At 44.6% G+C, this 20,369-nt stretch overlaps 1 protein-coding gene across 1 annotated transcript in view; it reads left to right on the forward strand.

Moving 5' to 3' along the window:
* ADCY2 (adenylate cyclase 2) overlaps positions 1-20,369 on the forward strand; it is a gene marked incomplete at both ends in the record, with an annotated part of 422,955 nt that overhangs the window by 380,868 nt on the left and 21,718 nt on the right. The window contains 3 exons of the mRNA XM_080711368.1: positions 2,135-2,304; positions 11,913-11,997; positions 17,324-17,482. Coding sequence (XP_080567494.1) covers positions 2,135-2,304; positions 11,913-11,997; positions 17,324-17,482 — 414 coding nt within the window. The remainder of the gene's footprint in view (positions 1-2,134; positions 2,305-11,912; positions 11,998-17,323; positions 17,483-20,369) is intronic.

Genomic DNA, 20,369 nt, shown 5'->3' on the forward strand with positions numbered 1-20,369 from the left:
CACCATGCCTGGCAGTAAAACCTTTTTAAACATAAAAACCTACAAGGCTCCAATTTATAGTAGTAAGAGAATTTGTATACCTCTCCTGCCCCAGCCAGGCCCTAAAACGAGCTCATGTTATCATAGTTAATCTTCCCAAGAATTCTCTGGGAGGGTGTCATCTTCACCCCGCCTGTTAGTAACATGAGGCAGACGTAGGATCACCTTAAGTGATCAAGTGAGCTGCCGTGGCGATCACATGGGCAGGAGCCCTGAGTGGGCTCCAGGCAGCAGCAGGGGCTTTAAGAGTGACCTAGGATCCTCGTAGCTTTGTGTAAAGGACCAGCAGATAACAGACTGGCGCTTTTTACACTCTTAGTGAGAAGGCCCTATCTCTGTATTCACTTTGTTTTATTTAATTTTTAACCTGTTAGAGACTGTCCCTTTTGGGAAAAGATAATGATGAATTACAAGAAAAAATGAGCTAAAAAGAAAATATATGCAACACAAGCCCGTGGTCTACTAGAGTGAACAAAACAACCATGCACTGTCAACTCGCCATCCTTGTTCTCTCTGGGTCTCCCGGGCCAGGTGGCAGGGCTGTTGCTTCACTCTGAGCAGAGCTGTCCTAAGCAACACAGAGCTCCAACGTGCCCGGGGTGGCTGAGTCCTCGGGCCTCCCTGAGGTTGGTACTCGGTGGCTTATCTAAGTCGACTTGCGTATACTAAGGGCTGGTTTCAGAGGACATGCTATGCCTCTCGCCATCCTGCTTTGGGGGTAGGGAGATCTGGAACCTCCTGTCCAGGAATTTTCTAGATTCTGTCATTTTCCTACACCAGCCTGAACAATTCCATTGTGGCCTATTTGTCTTCCTTTACCTCTTCCATGAATTATCATAATAATTCATGTCCTCTTGTGTGGTGTGAAGGCAGAAAGGTCAGAAGAGTGGAGAAATAACTTTTTTTTTTTTTTTTTTGGTGGTACTAGGGATGGAACCCATGGTCTTTTCACCTCCGAGCTACACCTCCAGCCCTATTTTTTAGTCTTTATTTTGAAACAGGATTGGCCCTTTTGATCACACCACCCTCAATGCAGAGCATCCTTCCAGCCAAGGGTACTGGAACTTCCCCAAGAGTGACCCAACAGCGCCACCCCCTGGGAGTGTCTGGTCTTGCTTTGGCAGCAGGACAGCCTTGGTGCCAGTCCTCCTTAGTAAAGGATGGCTGTCAGTTCCTGCCTGGCACTACCCCTACTCTGAGTACTCCTGTTACAAAGATGTATGTTGTCATGTGATCACTGTGGCTCCTTTCAACTTTTCTTCTTACCCAAGAATAGGACTGATAAGCTAATAGCAGCAGCCTCCCAGGTTCCTATAGGAGGAAACCCCCTAGCTGAGAAAACATAAGGGAGAGCAGGCAGGACCAGTCAGCAGGACGGAGTCCAGGGTGCTCAGCACCTGCTCAGCTGCCTGCAGTGAGATGGAGGAATCGAACACAGGGGCGGGCCCGCCCAGAGTGTCCTGGGGACTGAGGTGCAATGCACTGGCCTTCTTGCGCTCGCTGAGAGCTTTTGATTTCTGCTGGTTCCTGTTCAGCTTCCAGGGTACGCATGACTCTCCCTGGCCCCAGTTGTTCACCTAAATCCCGCCTGTGTTAGAAAGACCTGCTGACATATAATTTCTCTTTTAATAAAATGTCTAGTTTTTTTATGCTTTTAACCAAGTTATCATAATAATTCATGTCCTTTTGTGAACCTTAAAAGGCAAAAATATTCTAAGTACTGTAATGTTTTAAAGTTCCATAGATGTATAGGGGATCATACTACTTTCATTTTCCAGAAACAAATAATATTTTGAACAACTTATCTTCAGTGTGGGGCTTTTTAAATTGTATTTCTGAAAAGTGTTTAGTGGTAAGCATGCTTATTTTTATGCCTCATGCCAGGCTAGAGTAGAAAGTCAGGGATTGAGTAATTTTCATAAATCAAGTGTACGCAGGCATTTCTAACTGTATCAAAGGGTGGAAACAGGCAACTGATTTCTCAGCCGGTTCACAAGTCCTTCCCACGAGCTGGATGGCAGCCTCAGACCTGAACGGTGTCGGCGTTTCTGAGAGGAGGGCCTCGGTGACCTTCTGCCCTGTTTCCCTCTCTCAGTACTTCATCTACAGCTGCATTCTGGGGCTGATATCCTGCTCCGTTTTCCTGAGGGTGAATTACGAGTTGAAAATGCTGATCATGCTGGTGGCATTGATAGGCTACAACGTCATCCTGCTGCACACGCATGCGCACGTCCTGGACGACTACAGCCAGGTCTTGTTTAAGAGGTGAGCTGCTTCCTTCCTCTCTGCTTGACTTCAGCCCTTGCATGGGATGTCGGTGATGTTCACTGCAAATGACTGGAGTTTTTTGGAGTGATGGTTTACTTACTGACTACATAGACTAGGTGTCATTGAATCCTCTTAGAAGATGTGAAGCGACTTAGAGGATGTGTGTTATAATCAGAACTTAGTGGATTGGAGTGCTCTAGTGTCCTCAGCCTCAGCCCTGTTGACATTTGGGACTGAATAAGTCTCTCCTGTGGGCGGTCCTGTGCACTATAGGATGTTCAGTGACAGCCCTGGTCTCTACCCACACTGGAGGCCAATCCCTATGCCTCCATTCCAACTCACAGTTATCAAAAATGTCTCTACAAATTGCTGAATGTTCCCAGAAGGGCAGAATAGCCCTTAAGTCAGAATAAACATACTGAAAAAATAGGTAGTTTCTTAGTAGGGATTTCCCAAAATACCATTCTAAAGAGAGGAAGCTGTGAAACTTGGAAACTCCTCGATACATGGCTTGAGTGAGATAGATAGAGATAGAGAGAGAGAGATAGAGCGAGATAGAGAGGGGGGGAGCGCTAGCTGTCAGCCTTGGGCTAGAGGGAACAAAAGCAATCCTGTCACAAGAAGGGTCTCCCACCATCAGGTCCATGCAGGTTCATGAGGTTTGCTATCAAATTACTTCTAGAAGCTTGTAATAAATATTTTACTACCTGATTGAAAAAAATGAATTATTTTTATGTTCTTCTCCATTTCTTTTCTCAATAGCAAAACACTTTATACCAATGTGAGGGGTTATTTAGTTTCAAAGTGTTTTCTATTGCTTTACTTTGCCCTCATGTCATTTCTCTATTTTATAATGTGAGAGAAATGCCTTGAATATTTGCATAGATGTGTTACTCCAGAAAGATGGCAGGTGCTGATGAAGCGGGCCACTCCTCCAGGGCGCAGAGGGCTGCCCTTGCCATAGACATTCTCACTGGCAGGACACTTCCAGAAGCACATCTGCAGTTCATTCTCTTCACCTAATTTAATTTTCCTCCTTCTCCACACCACAGACCCCTGATCATCTGTAATCAAGCTTAGGGCAGTAGAGTGGCAAAATGCATAATTGTATTTCTGAATCCCTAGCCAAGAGGAAGATGAAATCAGAAGTTAATTTTCCTATAAATTCTCAAAAATCACCAACCAAATGGGCTTGGATATTTCTCTACTCTATCCAGACAGCATTTATGGTTTTCCTAAACAAGTGAAGCCTTCCTGACTTTCACCCATAGCTGATGATACTACTAAATCTTCCTTTATTAAATGTGAAATGCTGGAGTAGGTTATGCATTCAAAGACCGTTAGAGCACTTCCATCTTAGTCAAGGCCCTATGTGCTTGCTCTCTGGATTCAGCTCTACGAACTTGAGCCTGGGGAGGGCTCCCGTGAGACACCTCATGATGCGCCTTCAGTTCCAAAACTGAAGCCGCCTCATCGTCAGGGGACACGCCTGCCCCCAGCTCCTCATCTCCACCAGAAGCTTCCTGAGCTGAGCCCTGCACTAGCTGGCACAGTACTTCCTGAGGTGTCTCCACTGGGCCAGCAGCGCCACAGACACTATAGCAGAAGAGCATGCTAGATGGAAATTAATGAGTCTTCCATGATGTCAGCCTGAAGTAGCCCCAAACATGACAGAAGTACAATCAAACTCAATATTTTTTTCTGAGATTCAAGAGCTCCTGTAAAGAACTGATAAAGGATTCTTCATCCTTTGCCTGTGCCAATAACACAACTCCTTCAGAAAAGCAGAATACCAAAAAAAAAAAAAATCCTTTCCAGGCATGTTTGTGCACATCTATAATCTCAGTACTTGGGAGGCTGAGAAAGGAGGATCTCAGGCTAGAGGCCAACCTTAGCAATGTAACGACTCTCAGCAACATTGCAAGACCCTGTTTCAAAACAAAACCAAAATGTAAAGGGCTGGGAATGTAACTTGGAGGTAGAATGCCCTTGAGTTCAATCCCCGGCATCTTACACACACACACACACACACACACACACACACACACACACACACTTCTTATCTTGCAAGGTGCCTAGAGAATGAAGATCACTAACTCCTAAAGCCAGAATGCCCTTCAATGGGGGAGCTCACTTAAAGGATGGCCAGGCAGCGCCTCCTTTTATGGAGCCGGCGTGCAGCGCTGATACTGCAGTGCGTGGCCCCACCTCTTTGCTAACCTGTCAGGGCACCGTGCCCCTTACCACTCTTGGTTTCCTGCTTTTTGCTTTGGTCTTCTTCCCAGGCCCTGTGCTTGGCTGTGACAGGTCAGTATCTTAGCTTCCCACTGAGGACACCACGCTTGCTCCTTAGTGGCACTGAGCGCTCTCAGTGGACCCAGCTTGACCTGGTTCTCGCCCCAGGTGCACCCAAGGATGGAGAAGGTCTTCTGTCTTGTTGGTCCTCCCCTAGAAAAGTGGAAGGCATCCATCGTAGATGAATCAGACCTGGCCTAAGTTGTTAGTCCTTTTACTATGATTTTGTATATAATATATCTACATGTATATATGTATATATAGTATGTGTATATACATATATTAATGTATAAATATTGATATGTGTGCACCAAAGACTTTAGCACACTCTCTTGAATCAAGCAAAACAGAAGTTCTGAACCAAATGTTCCTGCGGCATCAACGGTGACTATTAAATGAATGGTCACCAGCCAGATGTACTCCTGAAAAATCTGAAAACCCTAAAGATTGGCCATAATAAAACTTCTCTCCTCATACTTCCCTGAAGACAGAGCATATCTCCAGCTCACCGAAGATATTTCTCTTCAGTATCTACATCCAGTTTTTGCCTTTAAGTTTCAAAAGAAAGGTTGGGGAGCGCACATCTGCCTAAAGGTAGTGCCAGCAACTGGATGCACAGCTTGCAAACTTTGGTTGTCCTGTGTGAGCTCACCATGACCCCTGAAGCAGGGACCTTTTCTCAGCCAAATTTAACCTCAATCATGGGCAAGGCGACAAGACGGCAAAACCACAGGGCAGTTTTTGGGCAGCAGGGTTAGCAAGGAGAATAGAAGGCATATGCACTAGAAAACACTTGAAATCAATGAATAATTCAGGAAATGGCATCAAAGATATTTTTACAGATTCATGAAAGTGGAAAGCAGACGTTTTAGGAGGAAAGGAAAAGAAGCCTACTTGAATAGAGTGTGCCATTAAAACCCCATCCATAATAAGGTTTTCTGGGTCCCAGTTCTTATCATTAGCTGCTGTGATTTGATTCTGATAAGACACTTCACAGCGAAGGAAAGTGCTCTGATGTTCTGTGGTATGGAAAGCTCAGAATGAGATGTTTTCTAATGTCTACGTTAGAAGTCCCCATTGCCAAGCTTGGACGTATTGTCTCTGGATACAAGGCGTTTTGCAGAGCATATCAATTCCTGTTCCATCTTCTATGCAGGATGCTTCCCCCAAAGTTCCTAGCTGTTGAGGCTACTGAATGCTTTTCATGGTAATGCTGATGTCAGTGGCATTCTCTATTTCTGGAAGTGTTTTTTGTCCCCATATCATTCATCCATCCCATGATATAGGCTGGTCACAGTCTTTTCTTGCAGAACTTCAAAGTCTCAAGGGGCAGGTGTAATTTCATGTGGACCCAGGCACTAGGTTAACTCACCTGGAGACTAGAATTGTACCTTAAATTCTATGAAGGCATAGAAGATAGGAAGCTCCAACAGTGAAACTGTAGCTGAACAAAATAAACGCTTTGTGGACAGCTTACACCGCCGACCCATCCTGTAGCCCAGAACTATCACTGGAAAAAGTGGCCGTGTGACATCACCTTCTTGCCTTAGTGACAACTCTGTCCAGCACAGCAGGAACGCTTAAACGCCATTCTCCATGGAAGGCATGAGTTAAGACCTTCAGTCTGGACTGTTTCTGCTTTCCTTGATTTTTCCATTTCTTTTGGAAACCCTGGTGGCTAGAATTGGATGTGCTGTGAAGTATTTTGGCCAACTTGGAACACACTGATGGTGAACTAATGGAGAGTCTTGGGGAAAAGCTGCACAGTTCATCACACACAGGGAGAGCAGGGAGAGCTTCACATCCAGCCCTCTGTAGATGGTTGTAGGTATTTCCAACCACCTGGAATCTCGAAGTGCTCTTTTCAGTGAAAAATATTAATATTATGTGTTAATATTGAAAATATTTTAGATTACTTTCAAATGTAATATCTCAGCTTCCCCAGTACTGCCTGTTGATGCCATGACATGCCATCTTTCAAAAGTAACAGAAAAAGCTGGGCGCAGTGGCACACACTTGTAATCCCAGAATTTGGGAGGCTGAGACAGGAGGATCCCGATTCACAGACAGCCTCGGCTACGACTTAGTGAGGCCCTTTGCAACTCAGTGAGACCCTGTTTCAAAATAAAGAATAAAAAACAGGGTTGGGAGTGTAGCTCGGACGTAGAATGCCGCTGGATTCCACCCCCAGTACCATACACACACACAAAGTAATGGAAACCTGATTCTTTCTTTGGCACCTACCAGCAAGGCCACAAGGAGGGGAGAAATCCCACTTGCCAAGCTTTGACAGGAAAGTATATTAAACTAAAGCCATCCAAGTTCTACCAGGCTCTCCTCGATTTTATAAAAAGCAACCATTTAATGATCAGCTTCTTCATGCAACCTGCAAATAAAAACAGCTTGTAATTTGGACTAATCTGCAGGAAAATATTGGACTTTTAGGATGCTTTTGTTTTGTGTTGTGTTTTCTGATTTTAAGAGTGGAGACAGGATTGTGCAGAGCCTATGCCCATGGACTATATGAAATGCATACCTCTAATTGTCAACTTTTCAAGCTAGGATGCTAAATCCGTGCACAGCCACCTGGTATCAGCTCAACTGGGTACCGCTGCTTCCTACATAGAATCACTTTTCTCCACAACATGAACGACTCCATTCATCGACCAGGGCACATTGTTATCTCCATTGCTGGAGGCCAACACTAGCCCACTGGCACCGTCTCTCTAGATCTGCAGCTGTGTCTGGGGCTCTTTACTGAGCCTGAGCCTGCCCCTCATATTTGTCTGTTTGCTTGGAATTTATGAGTACCACACAGAAAAATGTGAGGCTTTGAGCCATCTGCCCCTGCATGACATTGGGCTCCTTCTCTGAAAGTTTGCTTAGGATCCTGGTGAATCTGTGTCCATCTGTATCCAATTTAAGCTGGAAAGAATATCTGGCAACCCCTTAGAGAAGCTGAGCCATCTCCAGGCCAAGCCAACACATTCTTTTTCTTTAAATCCATTCATTTTGCAAAGTGCTTTTTCTGGGCACCCTCTCTGTGCAGTGAGAGCCCTGGCTGGCATAATCACGCTTCACCACCCGCTGTCAGCAGCCTGGACAAAGCCACCACGACCCAGGTGAGGGAGAAGAGGCCAAGAGAAGACCCACAGGACCCTGCAGCAGCGGGATTGGAACTGTGAATGCACCTTAGTGTGTCTTGGCAGCCCCGTGCCCCTGAGCAGGCCAGGCTTAGATTACCACTGGGCATGGAGCTATCTTATTTGACCTTACTCATCTTAACTTCAACGTTTGTTTCCTCAGGAGTTGTGCTTTACTCTTAACAATGTGTTGTCTTCTGGCTCCATAGCTTAGTACACAGTCAATAAAGTACAGTGACATCATCAGATTGATCAAAACTTGAACTTCTGGCATTATTGGACATCAGAGATTCTTGAGGGTTCAGGGGTCTCTCATTGGCAAAGCCAGGAATTTCCCAACTTAATGGTGTATCACAGAGATGGTCAAGCAAACTAAAAGCTAAGTGGGAGGAGATCCTGAGAGTAAGTGGGTAGGGTTAGGGTCCCCAAGCTCAGCCAGATATCTATCCCCATCAGGAACCTGAGAAAATCTGATTTTACCTCAGTTTATTTGTTTATAACACAGCAGAAACTAAGTTTCTTTGAGTACTTTTCTTCTTAAAAATTAATGGAAAGTTCATTTCACCTAAGAAAATGCAAAGTTTTCAAAAGTAAGGCTATGTTTGTGTCTGTATACTAATAAAATGTGCTGCTAACCTCACCTCAACTGTTTGTCTTAAGTTAGAGGCTAGTTCACCAAATAATTCCTCCACCACCTTCACTCTACTTATTAGGACAGTTTGCTCTTCTAGACTCCTGAAACTTGAGGGTCAGAACAATTTCTCCAGGACAGCCTCAAGCAAAGAACTGACTGAAAATTACTGTGTGACTACAGGCAGGTTTGGGAGTCTAAGTCCCTGGAGTTTAATTTTTAGAAAGAAAGGAAGCATCCTCTACCACATTTTGACTACTGTTATCTTCATGTTAGAAATTGTAGAATTAGAAACTTTCTCAGTTACACTAGCTGTTTCTTTCCCTCTTTATAACTTGATGATAGATCACCCTAACATAAAAGTTAAAAGTAGATTTTACCCTCAAACATGAAAGAAAGTTAGAGAGCAAGAGAATCATCCAGAGAAAGAGAGAGAGAGAGAGAGAGAGAGAGAGAGAGAGAGAGAGAGAGAGAGAAGAGGAGAAGAGAAGAGAAGAGAAAAGAAGAAGAGGGAGAGGAGAGAAAGCCTATGCACATCTGGCCATTATCTTTATATAAATGGCTAACCTGACTGGTAGGGTGAATGACATTCCCCCAAAAGAAAATATGGTGAAATTTTTTAATGCCCAGTTCCTCAAAATGTAATCTTACTTGGATATAAGTTAGTCGCTGCTATAATTAGTTAAAATGTGGCCATGCCAAAGTGAAGTAGACTCCTGATCCAGTAGGACTGGATCCAGTATGTCTTCTATGAAGACAGACAGGTTAAGATCTAAACACATGTGGAGATTGCCATGTGGGGACAATGGCAGGGATGGGGTGTGGCCACAAGCCAAGGGCAAGCAAGATGGCCAGCAAGCCACAGAAGCTGGAGCAAGGCATGAAAGAAGGCCCTCTAGGTTTCAGGGGTGTGGCCCTAAGGGGACCTTGATTCTAGACTTCCATCCTCCCAAACCAGGAAGCAATAAATCTGTTGTTTTGATCTACTGAGTGTGTGGTGCCTTGGTATAGTGGCACCAGAAAACTATACAGTGATCAGTAGAACGGACTAGGCTCAGCAAGGAAGATACTGCGGGATCTTATTCTGTCTCCCCCAGATTCTTGTTCCAGCGTACACACTCCTCTTCCTGACCACTTCTCACATATAACCCAGTCATTAAGGACTCCCAGGAATGGATCTACGGATGGGAAATTAGTCATTCAGATGGCAAGAGGCCTAGCAGCATTGCCCAAGAGTGGCCCTCATGAGAGCAAAGATCTCCCATAGGCATTGCCAGTCCCTTTTCCTAACTAAATAAAATAAGATTTTGAGAAATCTAAGTAAAATCTCAAATGCAGAGTGGAGTTCATCTCAGTGGACAGAGAATTTTAGAAGAGGAAAAGGGACCATGAACTGACCCACAAATATGTTCCTAATCTTCTCCCAGAGCATCAAGGCAAACCTCTTGATGGTTTCTTCTACATCCCTGCCTTGATTCTCAATATTAAGTCAGGCGCAAGAGCTGGGAGAGAGGTCCAACAGATTATTGCTCCACAAAACCAAGGCTCCAATGAGTTTGTACGGGGAGTCTCCTTCAAAGAATTTTTCACAGTGTGTTGCTTTGTTTCACTTTTCTGTGTGTTAAAACCCGGCCGGGGCCTGAATTGCCTCAACAAAGGACAAGCTCTGCCTGAGTGTCAGTTGAGGGAGCCTGAGCTAGCTGTGAGTGTTAGAGAGTCAGCCTCCTTACTTAGGGATGGACAGAGGAACTGACTTCCCCTTCACTTGCTGATGAAGCTCACTGCAAAATCCTGACCTGGTCATTAGCACTTGAATCTAAGTCTGAGGCTCTCAGGGGTAGTGGGAGGAAGGAGGGAATGTCCCTGGCCCCTTGGAATTGCAAGGTTCTATGATGTTCATGGAAACAGAAGGCTCAGCCTGCACCTGCCTCTTAGAACACTGGCTTGCATTACTTCTGCTTACTAGTCAGGAGAGTGCCTGCATAGTCAATGTATAAAAAGTGTTTTAAGATTCACTGATGTTTGTAGACATCTGCTTCCCTCAGTCATTTCGACTGTGCTGAGTGATTGCTGTAGGCCCAAAGAGAAGCAACTCCATTTCATAAAATCAGTCCCAGGAAGCAGGATTTGGCTGAGCTCCACTCACCTTATGCTCAGAGACAAAGGGGATCCCTCATGTTGCTGAGCCTGGACCACTCCAGCCGCAGCAGGGGCAGCAGTGAGGAAGGAGCCCAGGAGGGAGCACGGCCTTTCTGAAGAGGTTTTGCGTTCCCAAGCCCGTAAGCCACTGGGGGTGAGCAATGGTGTCTCCTCATTTCTACAGGAATCTCCCTTTGCCATACACATAGGTCCTCCGTTCTGTCAGTGAAATTTGCTAATCTGCACTTCCTTGACTTTGTGCCTAGCTTTCTGGCCCCATCCCCTTCCCTTACTGTCCTGCAGGTAGTGCTAAAATCATGAATGCCATTCATGATGAGTCTCCTGTGTGTGGACTCTGTGCTGGGTAGATAAATATCTGATTGGCTGTCCAAAGCAACCTCTAAGACAGGCATCAGTACCCTCCTTTGACGGATGAGGAGAGCGAGGTTAAGGAGGGGTTTTTCCAAGTCCCATAGTTCAGATTCAACCCCAAGCTCCCTAGCCTCCCAGCCCACCAGGCCTCCTGAGTTCCACACCAAGTTCTTTTATGATCTCATCTGCCTTTGAACCCTCCTGGGAGAAACTGGAAAATTACAAACCAATGCCAGAATCTTAGAGCTTCATTAAACCCATTCTGTGCTGCTTAGGTGCTAGGGTACCCATGCAAGAGGACTTTATTTTTCAGGTCTTCTTTACAGTTACATGTGGGAAACAGTCATTCCTCAGTTTATGCAGGGCTCCCCCGGGAATGGCAGCAGGGTCTCTTGTCACCAGCACCCATGCTGGAAGTCACTGTCTGGAACATTGCAGTGAGAACTAGAGCAGGGATGACGGCTGATGTGTCCTTGGACCCTTGGAAAAGTGGGGAGTTTTCAGGGTCCCCATCACTGATACAAAAATCACATGCCAATGAGTAAGAAAGAACCCCAGTTAGAAAGCTACATGAAAATGCTTACTTTGTAAGACAGCTTGTAGAAGTTAATAAGTCCCATACTTCATTTTTATACCTTGCATAATTAATAATTTCAAACAAACATACTCTTTCTGAGACCAATAAGATAAACACTGAAGAAACCATAAGTCCAGTCTCTTATACTACTGCCAAAAACATACAGAAAGTGACATTTATATTCTACTGATCCTTTCTTCTACATTTGTTAGCACAAATTTAGAAGCATTTATCATTTTTCTATGCTCTCAAACTGGCATTTTGCTTTGTTTTGATGCTATCTGGATTTGTAGATGAATTTGAAATGTGTGGAGTTCCGGTGTGCACTGGGGATTCTGAAGTTTGTTAGCACTTGAATTCTAAGTCCCTTGTGCATATTGTGTTGTTTTGTTTTATCTGTGTGTTTGTCTGCCTGTCGATTGTTTCCCTTGTTTTTTTTTTTTAATAGACCAGGCATTTGGAAAGACCTGAAGACCATGGGCTCCGTGTCTCTCTCCATATTCTTCATCACGCTGCTTGTTCTGGGTAGACAGGTAAGAAGCCTGTTCTTCATACGACACCTCTGAGGTGCTTCACAAATGTGCATGGTAGTTACTTCTGTGCAAGTAAATGCTTAGAAATTAGAATCATCTTATCACTTAGAGGAAAAGTACACACCACACGGTGTGGTTTAAACAGAGGCAACGGGAAAAGGTCATTTTTTCTGTAAGAGGCAAACTCTGTGATTGCGAGAAATATGAATCCACTAACTTCCTGCTACATCTCAAAATAAATGTAGGTTTTGTAGGACTACAAAAATGCCCCCCTTGGCTTCAAAACGCTGACGCTACTTGGGAAAATACCCTGAACTGGGGTTTCCATTTGCTTCTCAGAATGGATCACCTGCTTCCTGTGCTTGTCTGTGGCTTGTATATGTTTACTGCCATTTGCAGACATTCTCAGAAATATGGTCCTTGCTCATTTTTTTTACTTTGTGGTGTGGATGAAACTCTTCCTCCTTCCTTTGGACCCCACGTCTTTATCCCCCAGTATAGGTTGAGGATGTAGAATTGTAAGCAGTCTTCTTCTTTTTTTTTTTTTTTTTTTTTTTTTTTTGCCTATGCACAAGGTCAGTCACCCATAGCCTACAAAACACATCTGAAGCCAGGCAGCCATGCCTCGGCCAGCATCTGTTTGAAGTCCTGTGATGTGGGCAGTACAAATGGTTTTTTGGCAATAACCAGTCAAGAGGGCAATGCTTATTAAACTGTATGCACTTTACTAAACAATTATTTTAAATCAGTGCAAATATCTGAGAGGCACACTATAGCCTGGGGAGTTTGGGTCTGGCTTCTAGCTCTCCCTGCCAGGGAGCCATTAGTGATGGCAGAGTTTAGCAGAATCTACTTCTGTGGCTATCTGTGTCCTCCTGCATATGGCACTGTCCTCCCCCATCCACCCAAGCAGCGTGAGCTGCAGCCTTCCCGGGAGCCACGCTGCCACAGCCCTAATCAGACTCCCCGGGCTGTGCTGTCCTTCCTTCCACAGTTTCATAAATCCTTTCTTCCCACGCCAGCCGCCACGTTCTCCCTGCACTGGATCTCGCGTCTCCTCCCTTCGGTTCTTTGGCTTGCTGTTTGAACGTCTGCAATATGTTTTACACTCTCCTGGCTTTCTCCTGCAGCCTGCTTGTGACTCTCTCCTGCCCAGCTTGCTGCTCTGGCCCATAAATCAGATGTGACCTCCCTCAGGAACCCCAGTAGACATTTGTTCATGTCACACCCACGAGGCTGGGTCCCATAGTCTCTCCTGCCAGAAACTCGCTCCACTCGCCTCCCAACAATACATTTCAATAACCTAGAATCAGATGTAATTCTCCCAACTTTTTTATTAGTCATTGAGATGATTAGTATTCAATGCCGTACAGACTTACTTGTGCTTACGACCACCATCTGATGGTTAATCGTGACCCTCTAATTGATTTAAGATAAATATTCAAAAGTGTTCAATATTGTAGTTGAGTTTTCATTTAACACAATTGTGTTGGCACCAGTTTTATAGGGAGTTGTCCTGTTTGGGGCCATGAATGTAACAGTAAGTAATGTCTATGCCAGAGGCCTAAAGAGGTCCTTTTACTCTTTCCAGAGTGCTTGTTCTTCAGAAGGACTTACATCAGTTGGCTATGAGTCATTTTGTCTGTGTAAGGCAGAAAATGCCAAGGTGGACAAGGAGACCAGCCTTTAGTCCAGCATCATAAAGCAAGTGAATTATCAAGGCCCCAAGTCCTTCAGGCTAAATCTTGATGTCCATGGTAAAGTGTCTCCATATGCCCTTCCCAAATTATACCTACCCTACAAATAAGTACCCCATATCTGAAGTAAGGCTTTTGAGTGCCAAAGCATTCCCAGCCTCAGAGTTGTTATATTTCCTGATTATTTAAGTGAAAGTATGGCCATTTTGCAACTTATTTTATTGCCGTTTGTCCCTGTACCATGACCATCATTTATGAAATGTTGGAGATGTGTTTGCTTTCTGAGCAAATCAGTTTATGAAATATCGTTCTGGGTATCTAAGTAACCTTAATGGAGACATAACACAGCTCTGAGACAATCTACAGTGCTACTTGCTGTACTAAACTCTAATTTATGATTGAAATGTTAGCCAGCGCCGGGCCTCTTTTTAACAAGGAGGAAGCTCCTGTCTTGCCGGCGATTAAGCAGCTACATGCTCCACCGAGGAGCATTCCAGATGGGGTGCATTCATGACACGAACCCGGGGCGCAGTCTCCGTGACCTGTAGGAGGGTTTGCAACCCAATGAACAGCAGAGGCACATATCACCTCGTAGCCCAGTCCAGAGACCCCTTATTTTAACCAATTGGAGAGCTGGAAAGCCCTCCACATCCTCAGGGGTTTTCAGAACTAGAGGAATCATGGAACTACCCTGAGTCTTTGCTGAGGGGTCCAGAAAGGCCTGGACAATTTTTCCAGGTTGTTTCTCCTCTGTCTCCTACCATTAACAGATCCCGGGGAAAGCAGACTTTCTGCATAGGATCTGATGATTCCTGCAGAATGGAGAGCTGGGTGCTGGTCCAAGGAACCGGAGGTTCATAAAGCAAGGCCTGAGACTAAGGGAACCCATATGGTTCCCCACTGTTCTACTCTAAGTCACTCGCAGAACCCTCTGGCTCTCCTCTTCAGTACCACACAGTCTGCCTGGCAGCCCGGCCCCTTCGGGAAACCTTCTCAGCCCACCTCCTTGCTCTGGGTCAAGTCCCTACTCTTTCTCTTACAAGAATGCCAGTCATCACCATGAGCTCATCTCAAGATCCTTAATCTAAGTACATCAGCGAGGACCCTGTTCCCAAATAAGGTCACATTTATAGGGCTAGGACTGGCCACTATCATTTTGGGGACATTATTCAATCCATTACAACTGGTTTGGGATAGAGACATTGGTTTCTTTTTAGGGCATTCCACAAGAGGTTTGGTAACAATAGTTACTTATACCTAACAGAGAAGATTCTGAAGCAGATTTCACTCTTGGGAAGGTGATAGACTAGGTAAATCAGTATATTGATAGGTAAATATTTATATAAATGGGTAAATGCATATATAAGTAGAAATACATAGGAGATACTCAGAAAAATAATGTTTTAGTCAGTTTCCTGGTACTATAACAATTTAACTATAAAGAAGAGGCTCTTTTATTTCTCACTTCTGGAAGTTCAAGGCTGTGTCTAGACCAACTCAGCTCTGGCAAGGGCTCTTTTGGTCGCACTGTCATGGTGGCCTTGCCTGTGGGAGGAAGGATTCACATTACAAAACGGGACACCAGAGATGCCAAGCTTCCACTGTCCCTTCCACGGGCACACCTCAGTGACATGGGGCCTCACACCATGCCATCCCCTCCCTATCAAAAGTTCCACAGGAGCCTCACCACACTGAGGACCAAGATACCAACACCGGAATCAGTGGGGAAACACATTTAAACCATACTGAAGTCAGAGCAGGTAGGGAGGTAGGTAGAAAGACATACGAGACATATAGTCACTTTGACCAGTGGAGCTGGATCCAGAAAATTGATTTCCTTCTAGTAGTAGTCTAACAAAATGCTTACCTGCGATGCCATAGCAACCACCTGGAACACCTGAGCACATCTTGGTGTGGTCAATGGGAACTTTTCAGGCTTCCAAGCAATAGGCTTGCTGCCTGGACTGGGGCTTAAGAGGGCTCCGTTTATATGTCATTCACTTATGTTTGATTTCAAGTACACATCTGTGTCTTCTTGGTCCCCCACCATGGATTGCTTTGTCTATTTTAGCTTCAATCCAGTCATAGCTGCTGGGCATGGTGGCACACGATTGTAATATCAATGCTTGAAAGACTGAGACAAGAGGATCACAGGTTGGAGACCAGCCTCAGCCATTTAGTGAGATTCTCTGCAACCTAGTGAGAACCTGTTTCATAACAAAAAAATAAAAAAAGGCCAGGGATGTAGCTTGGAGATAGAATGCCCTGGGTTCAATCCCCACTACCACAAAAATAATTTAATTAACTAATTAATTAATTGATTGACCAAGCCACACACTGCTGTACCCACCAAAATTAAAACAAATAATTTATCTTCCAGGTGAGAAAGCTTTTCTAGTAAATGCATAGCACAATATCTGTTAGTACTGTGTGGTAAATTTGACATTTATGTAAAACTATGAATACAAGTTAACATTTAAAATATTTTCTTTGTAGTCCTTTTTGAAAATGTCTCATGCATGGGGTAAAAATAAATGCCACACCAGAGAAGGAGAAAAAATTTTAAATATATCATACATTGTTTAAAGCAAATATAATTGATAAATAAATGGTCATTGTTCTTTAAAGTTTCAGAATGTGGATTTTTTAACAAATTCTCATTTATGCATGAAAGTCCATTTCTGTGTGTGTGTATGCGTGTGTGTTATTTTATACTGATAATATTATAATTATTCAAACTTGCAAAACAAACAAAACCCTGCATGTACCACTTCTTTGCATTTGTTTGTCAATAAGTTACTGTCTGTGTTAAATTACACCCTCTCAGTGAAGCCCTTCTCTGACCAAAGGGTTCGTCAAGACTGTTTCCTTATATCATGTTCATCACAGGAAGCTCACAATGATACCAAGACCAAAAAGACGTTTAGTCAGTACCTAGGCTTCTCCATTTCTGCAAGGTCAATAACTGGCTCTTTACAAACGTCATATTTCATACATCTAAAAGCATGAACACAGGTTCTCATTAACAGGCTCTATCTTAATTAAATGGTATCAACAAGTATTTTGGTCTGCATCTGATGGCATTATAAATGTACAATGCCATCCCAATTTAAAAAAAACTCACATTTTACAAGGAATACTTAATTATATAATTTGTAGTAATGGGAAACTGATTTATAAATATTAAAGGTGAACATCCACAGGCGAATGTGCTATGTAATACAAATCATTGAACAGTGCTCTTTTTTCTGCTACGTATCATTCACTTTCCACTTCTTCATTATTTCTAGTCTACTATGTAAAATGAATTCAAGCCATCTTTTATTAACATAACCACTGCAAAACCATCACCATTATTTGGGCCTGTAAGCCTTCAAAACAGCCAGCCTCCACTCCTGGGGGCTGGTTCATTTCTTGGCTTTTTTTTTTTTTTTCTTGCAAATTCATGCTAGTGGTTGATTGAAAGACATTCTGGGGGAAGAGCGGGCTTTGTAGGGAGGGTGATGATTCTGTTTGGGGGTTCTTTTTACAGTTTTGGTTTTGTTCTTTTTATTTTCACTTTAAAACCTCCACTCTCTGGCAGGACAAGATGCCTATTGTTTCTTTACCTCTGTGTCCTCTTGTAACAGAATGAATATTACTGTAGGTTAGACTTCTTATGGAAGAACAAGTTCAAAAAAGAGCGGGAGGAGATCGAAACCATGGAGAACCTGAACCGGGTGCTGCTGGAGAATGTGCTTCCTGCCCACGTGGCCGAGCACTTCCTGGCCAGGAGCCTGAAGAACGAGGTCAGAGCGGGGGCCGTGAGCTGGGGGGAGCTGGAGGCTTCGGCAGAATAGCGAGTTAGAAACAACTCCGACAGCCTGAGCGTGAATCCATTCATCATTAAGGACTTCCTCCCCGATCATGTAAAGTTCTGAACGTGCCGTATGAAGTGTTGCAGCCCCAAATTGCCTCCCCGGAAGTGGCTGCCCCTCTCTCTCCAGTGTGGGAGGCCTCCTTCCTCTCCAGCAGGTCATAGAGCCCAAATCAAGAGCCTCCATAAGCCACACAGCCCACAAACCCATGATTGCTCTCCGCTTGCCAGAGAGCCTACTAAGGAACATACAATTTCAAAGATAATTAGAGCATGTGTGAGCTACACAGGCTTCAGGAGCTATCAACCCAGGAGCAGAGACTTAAGTCCATCCATTTGAGAGATCGGAAGTGGGAATTCCATGAAACAGTAGTAGGAATGGATACTCTGCTAGAGTTTGAAAAGACTTGGGTCTCACTTAAAAGGTGAAATGGCTTATGAAATATAATGCCATGGCCTTGCCTCAAGAGGAGTGACTTGCAGGAGAAAGCAGATGGACCTCACTCGGACTGACTTTTGAAAACAGGTATATGGTGCACAAGGCCTATGCTCAGGACTGTGGAGTCCCAGAGCTGTCTGAGTGCAATCCTGTTTTCAGGATCACAAGGACAGAAAGGAGACTTTCCCTGATCTCTGGGCATGGGTGAGGAAGGCAGCAGAGGGATGCTGTTGACAGAGAAACTTATTAATAGATCTTCTCAACCCAGGGGACGGTAGAGCAAAGCAACCTGGCGTGAGACGGCTTACAACAGCATTTCTCTGTGACTTTTTTTTTTTTTTTGTGGTACTGGGGATATTTAAAATTGACATTAAGAATACAGTGAAGACAGCAGGTGAGGTGCTAGACAGGTGAGGAGCCACCTGTTCTCATTAGCAACATAGGACCTTCTACTGTCTCTATATCTAGCCTTCAGTGCAGTTACGTTCTACCTTTTCCTAACATTGCCCTGCCCTGCAGCCCAACCTCTGATGCTCTGGATACAGAGATGAGTGGGACAGAGGCAACTGCCATCCTGGACTCCTCCTTGGGACCAGAGTCTATCATTTCCAAGACACTGGAAATATAAATGTCTGGGAAGGCCACCAGGAGCAAGAAATTTCTGAATCTGAAAACAAAGTGCCAGATACTAGCTGTAAAGAGGAACCAGGAAGGGAGATGAATAAGAAAGAAGATTCTAGACTCTTGTCTAGAGGCTTGGCTGTCCTCAGGGGCCAGGACAGTGCCCAGGGAAGGGTCTGCTTGGCTCATGCCAAGCAGAGTCCAAACACAGCTCCCCCTTGGAAATAACCAGGAAATGCAGCGTGGGAAGGAGAAAAATATCTTTAGTCACTGGGCATGTGCTCAAACCTTAATCCCAACTTTGTCTGCTTGTGTGTCCTTGAGCCAGTTACTTCCTGGGTCTGATCCTCAGTCCCCCCACTTGTAAAAGAACAAGAAAGGTGCCTTGCTTTTCAGGTGTTAGATAGAACGTGGGACATCTGCACAGTGTGGTGGGCAGGGGAGGTGGGGATTTCACAGGGCAGGTGCAGGGTCCATTTCCATGCAGGTGAGACCCATGTGGCAGGAAAGCCTCACGATATTGGTGCCAGCAGCCTGTTTTGACTCCTAGGATCAGAACAAAGAAATCATGGCTCTGGGAAACCCCAAGGAGGCGTCCTCTGCCTCCCTCTAGGGCGTGTCTGGTTGATGATTGCCTGTCGAGTCAGCAGCAGATTCTTTAAACATCTTCCACCCCATGTTTTTCTGGAACAGTCTGGTGAAATGGCATGACTTGTGTCATGAGCTACATTAACAACCAGCCTTTTGGCATATCATTTTTATTCTCCTACCCACTGCATTGATGTACAAACGAAATTAGTTTTGCTTCAGAAATAAGGAATCAAGAATGATTTAATGAATGCAACAATCACTTCCAAAATTTCTTATTTCAGTGAGATACTGTCCACTAGGCCTCTTGGGGCTGTGTGTGGAGAGCTGGGTGTTCATGTCTGAGCCCAGTTTCCAGTCACCTCTTCTTCCTTCCTGTGGGGCAGGCCTTTTACTTAGAATTTTCTGAAATTTACTACCAGCGTTGACTGCCTGGTCAGCTGCTCTGGTCAGGGAGCCAGATCACTGTGCCCGGGAGTCTGCTGTGTTTTGGGGCACCCTGAGCTCTCCTCTGCTGCATGATCCTGAGAAGCCCTTTGAACACACATCATAACCAGCTCTCGTCTCTTTGTAGAGGACACCGCATTTTGTCTTGTCCCTTTGCTGAGTCTCCAGGGAGTGGAGATCCTGTGTGGCTTGGTTAGCCAAAGAGCCTCCTTCACAGAGCCGAGGCATGATACAGTCACCAGTACAGACATTCTGGGAATACACCCTGCTTCAAACAGCACCCCTCTTTTCCAGTAACCATGAGACCCCAAGGACCACCCAACCTCTAATAGCATTTCTTATCCATAGGAGGGATATCTGGCTTGCCCTGGGCTTTTAAGAGATGTTTCTGTACTTTCTAGTCATCTAACTGTCCTGGATAAATTAAGCATTAGCTGAAATTAGTCAGGGACACAAAGTGCTAAAAGGTCACTGGGGAAACGGGCAAGCTCTCAGGCTTGTTACACAGCCTGGGCTCATAAGAGAGAAACAGCACCGCACCAGCCGGGATATTTGGAAAACCAAGAGTTAGTGCGGTCCTGAATATTTTCTAGAACGTACTGAGCTCCCTCCAGCCTGAACGCCCCAGAGAGCTTGACTTCTGAACAGAAGCATCATTAACCGCAGTTTGATGTTGTGTTCTCCAGATTTGCTCTCTCTCTCTAATCTAGGCAGCTTCTTGAGA

Source organism: Muscardinus avellanarius (assembly GCF_963383645.1).
Source record: "Muscardinus avellanarius genome assembly, chromosome: 1".
Classification (NCBI taxonomy): Eukaryota; Metazoa; Chordata; class Mammalia; order Rodentia; family Gliridae; genus Muscardinus; species Muscardinus avellanarius.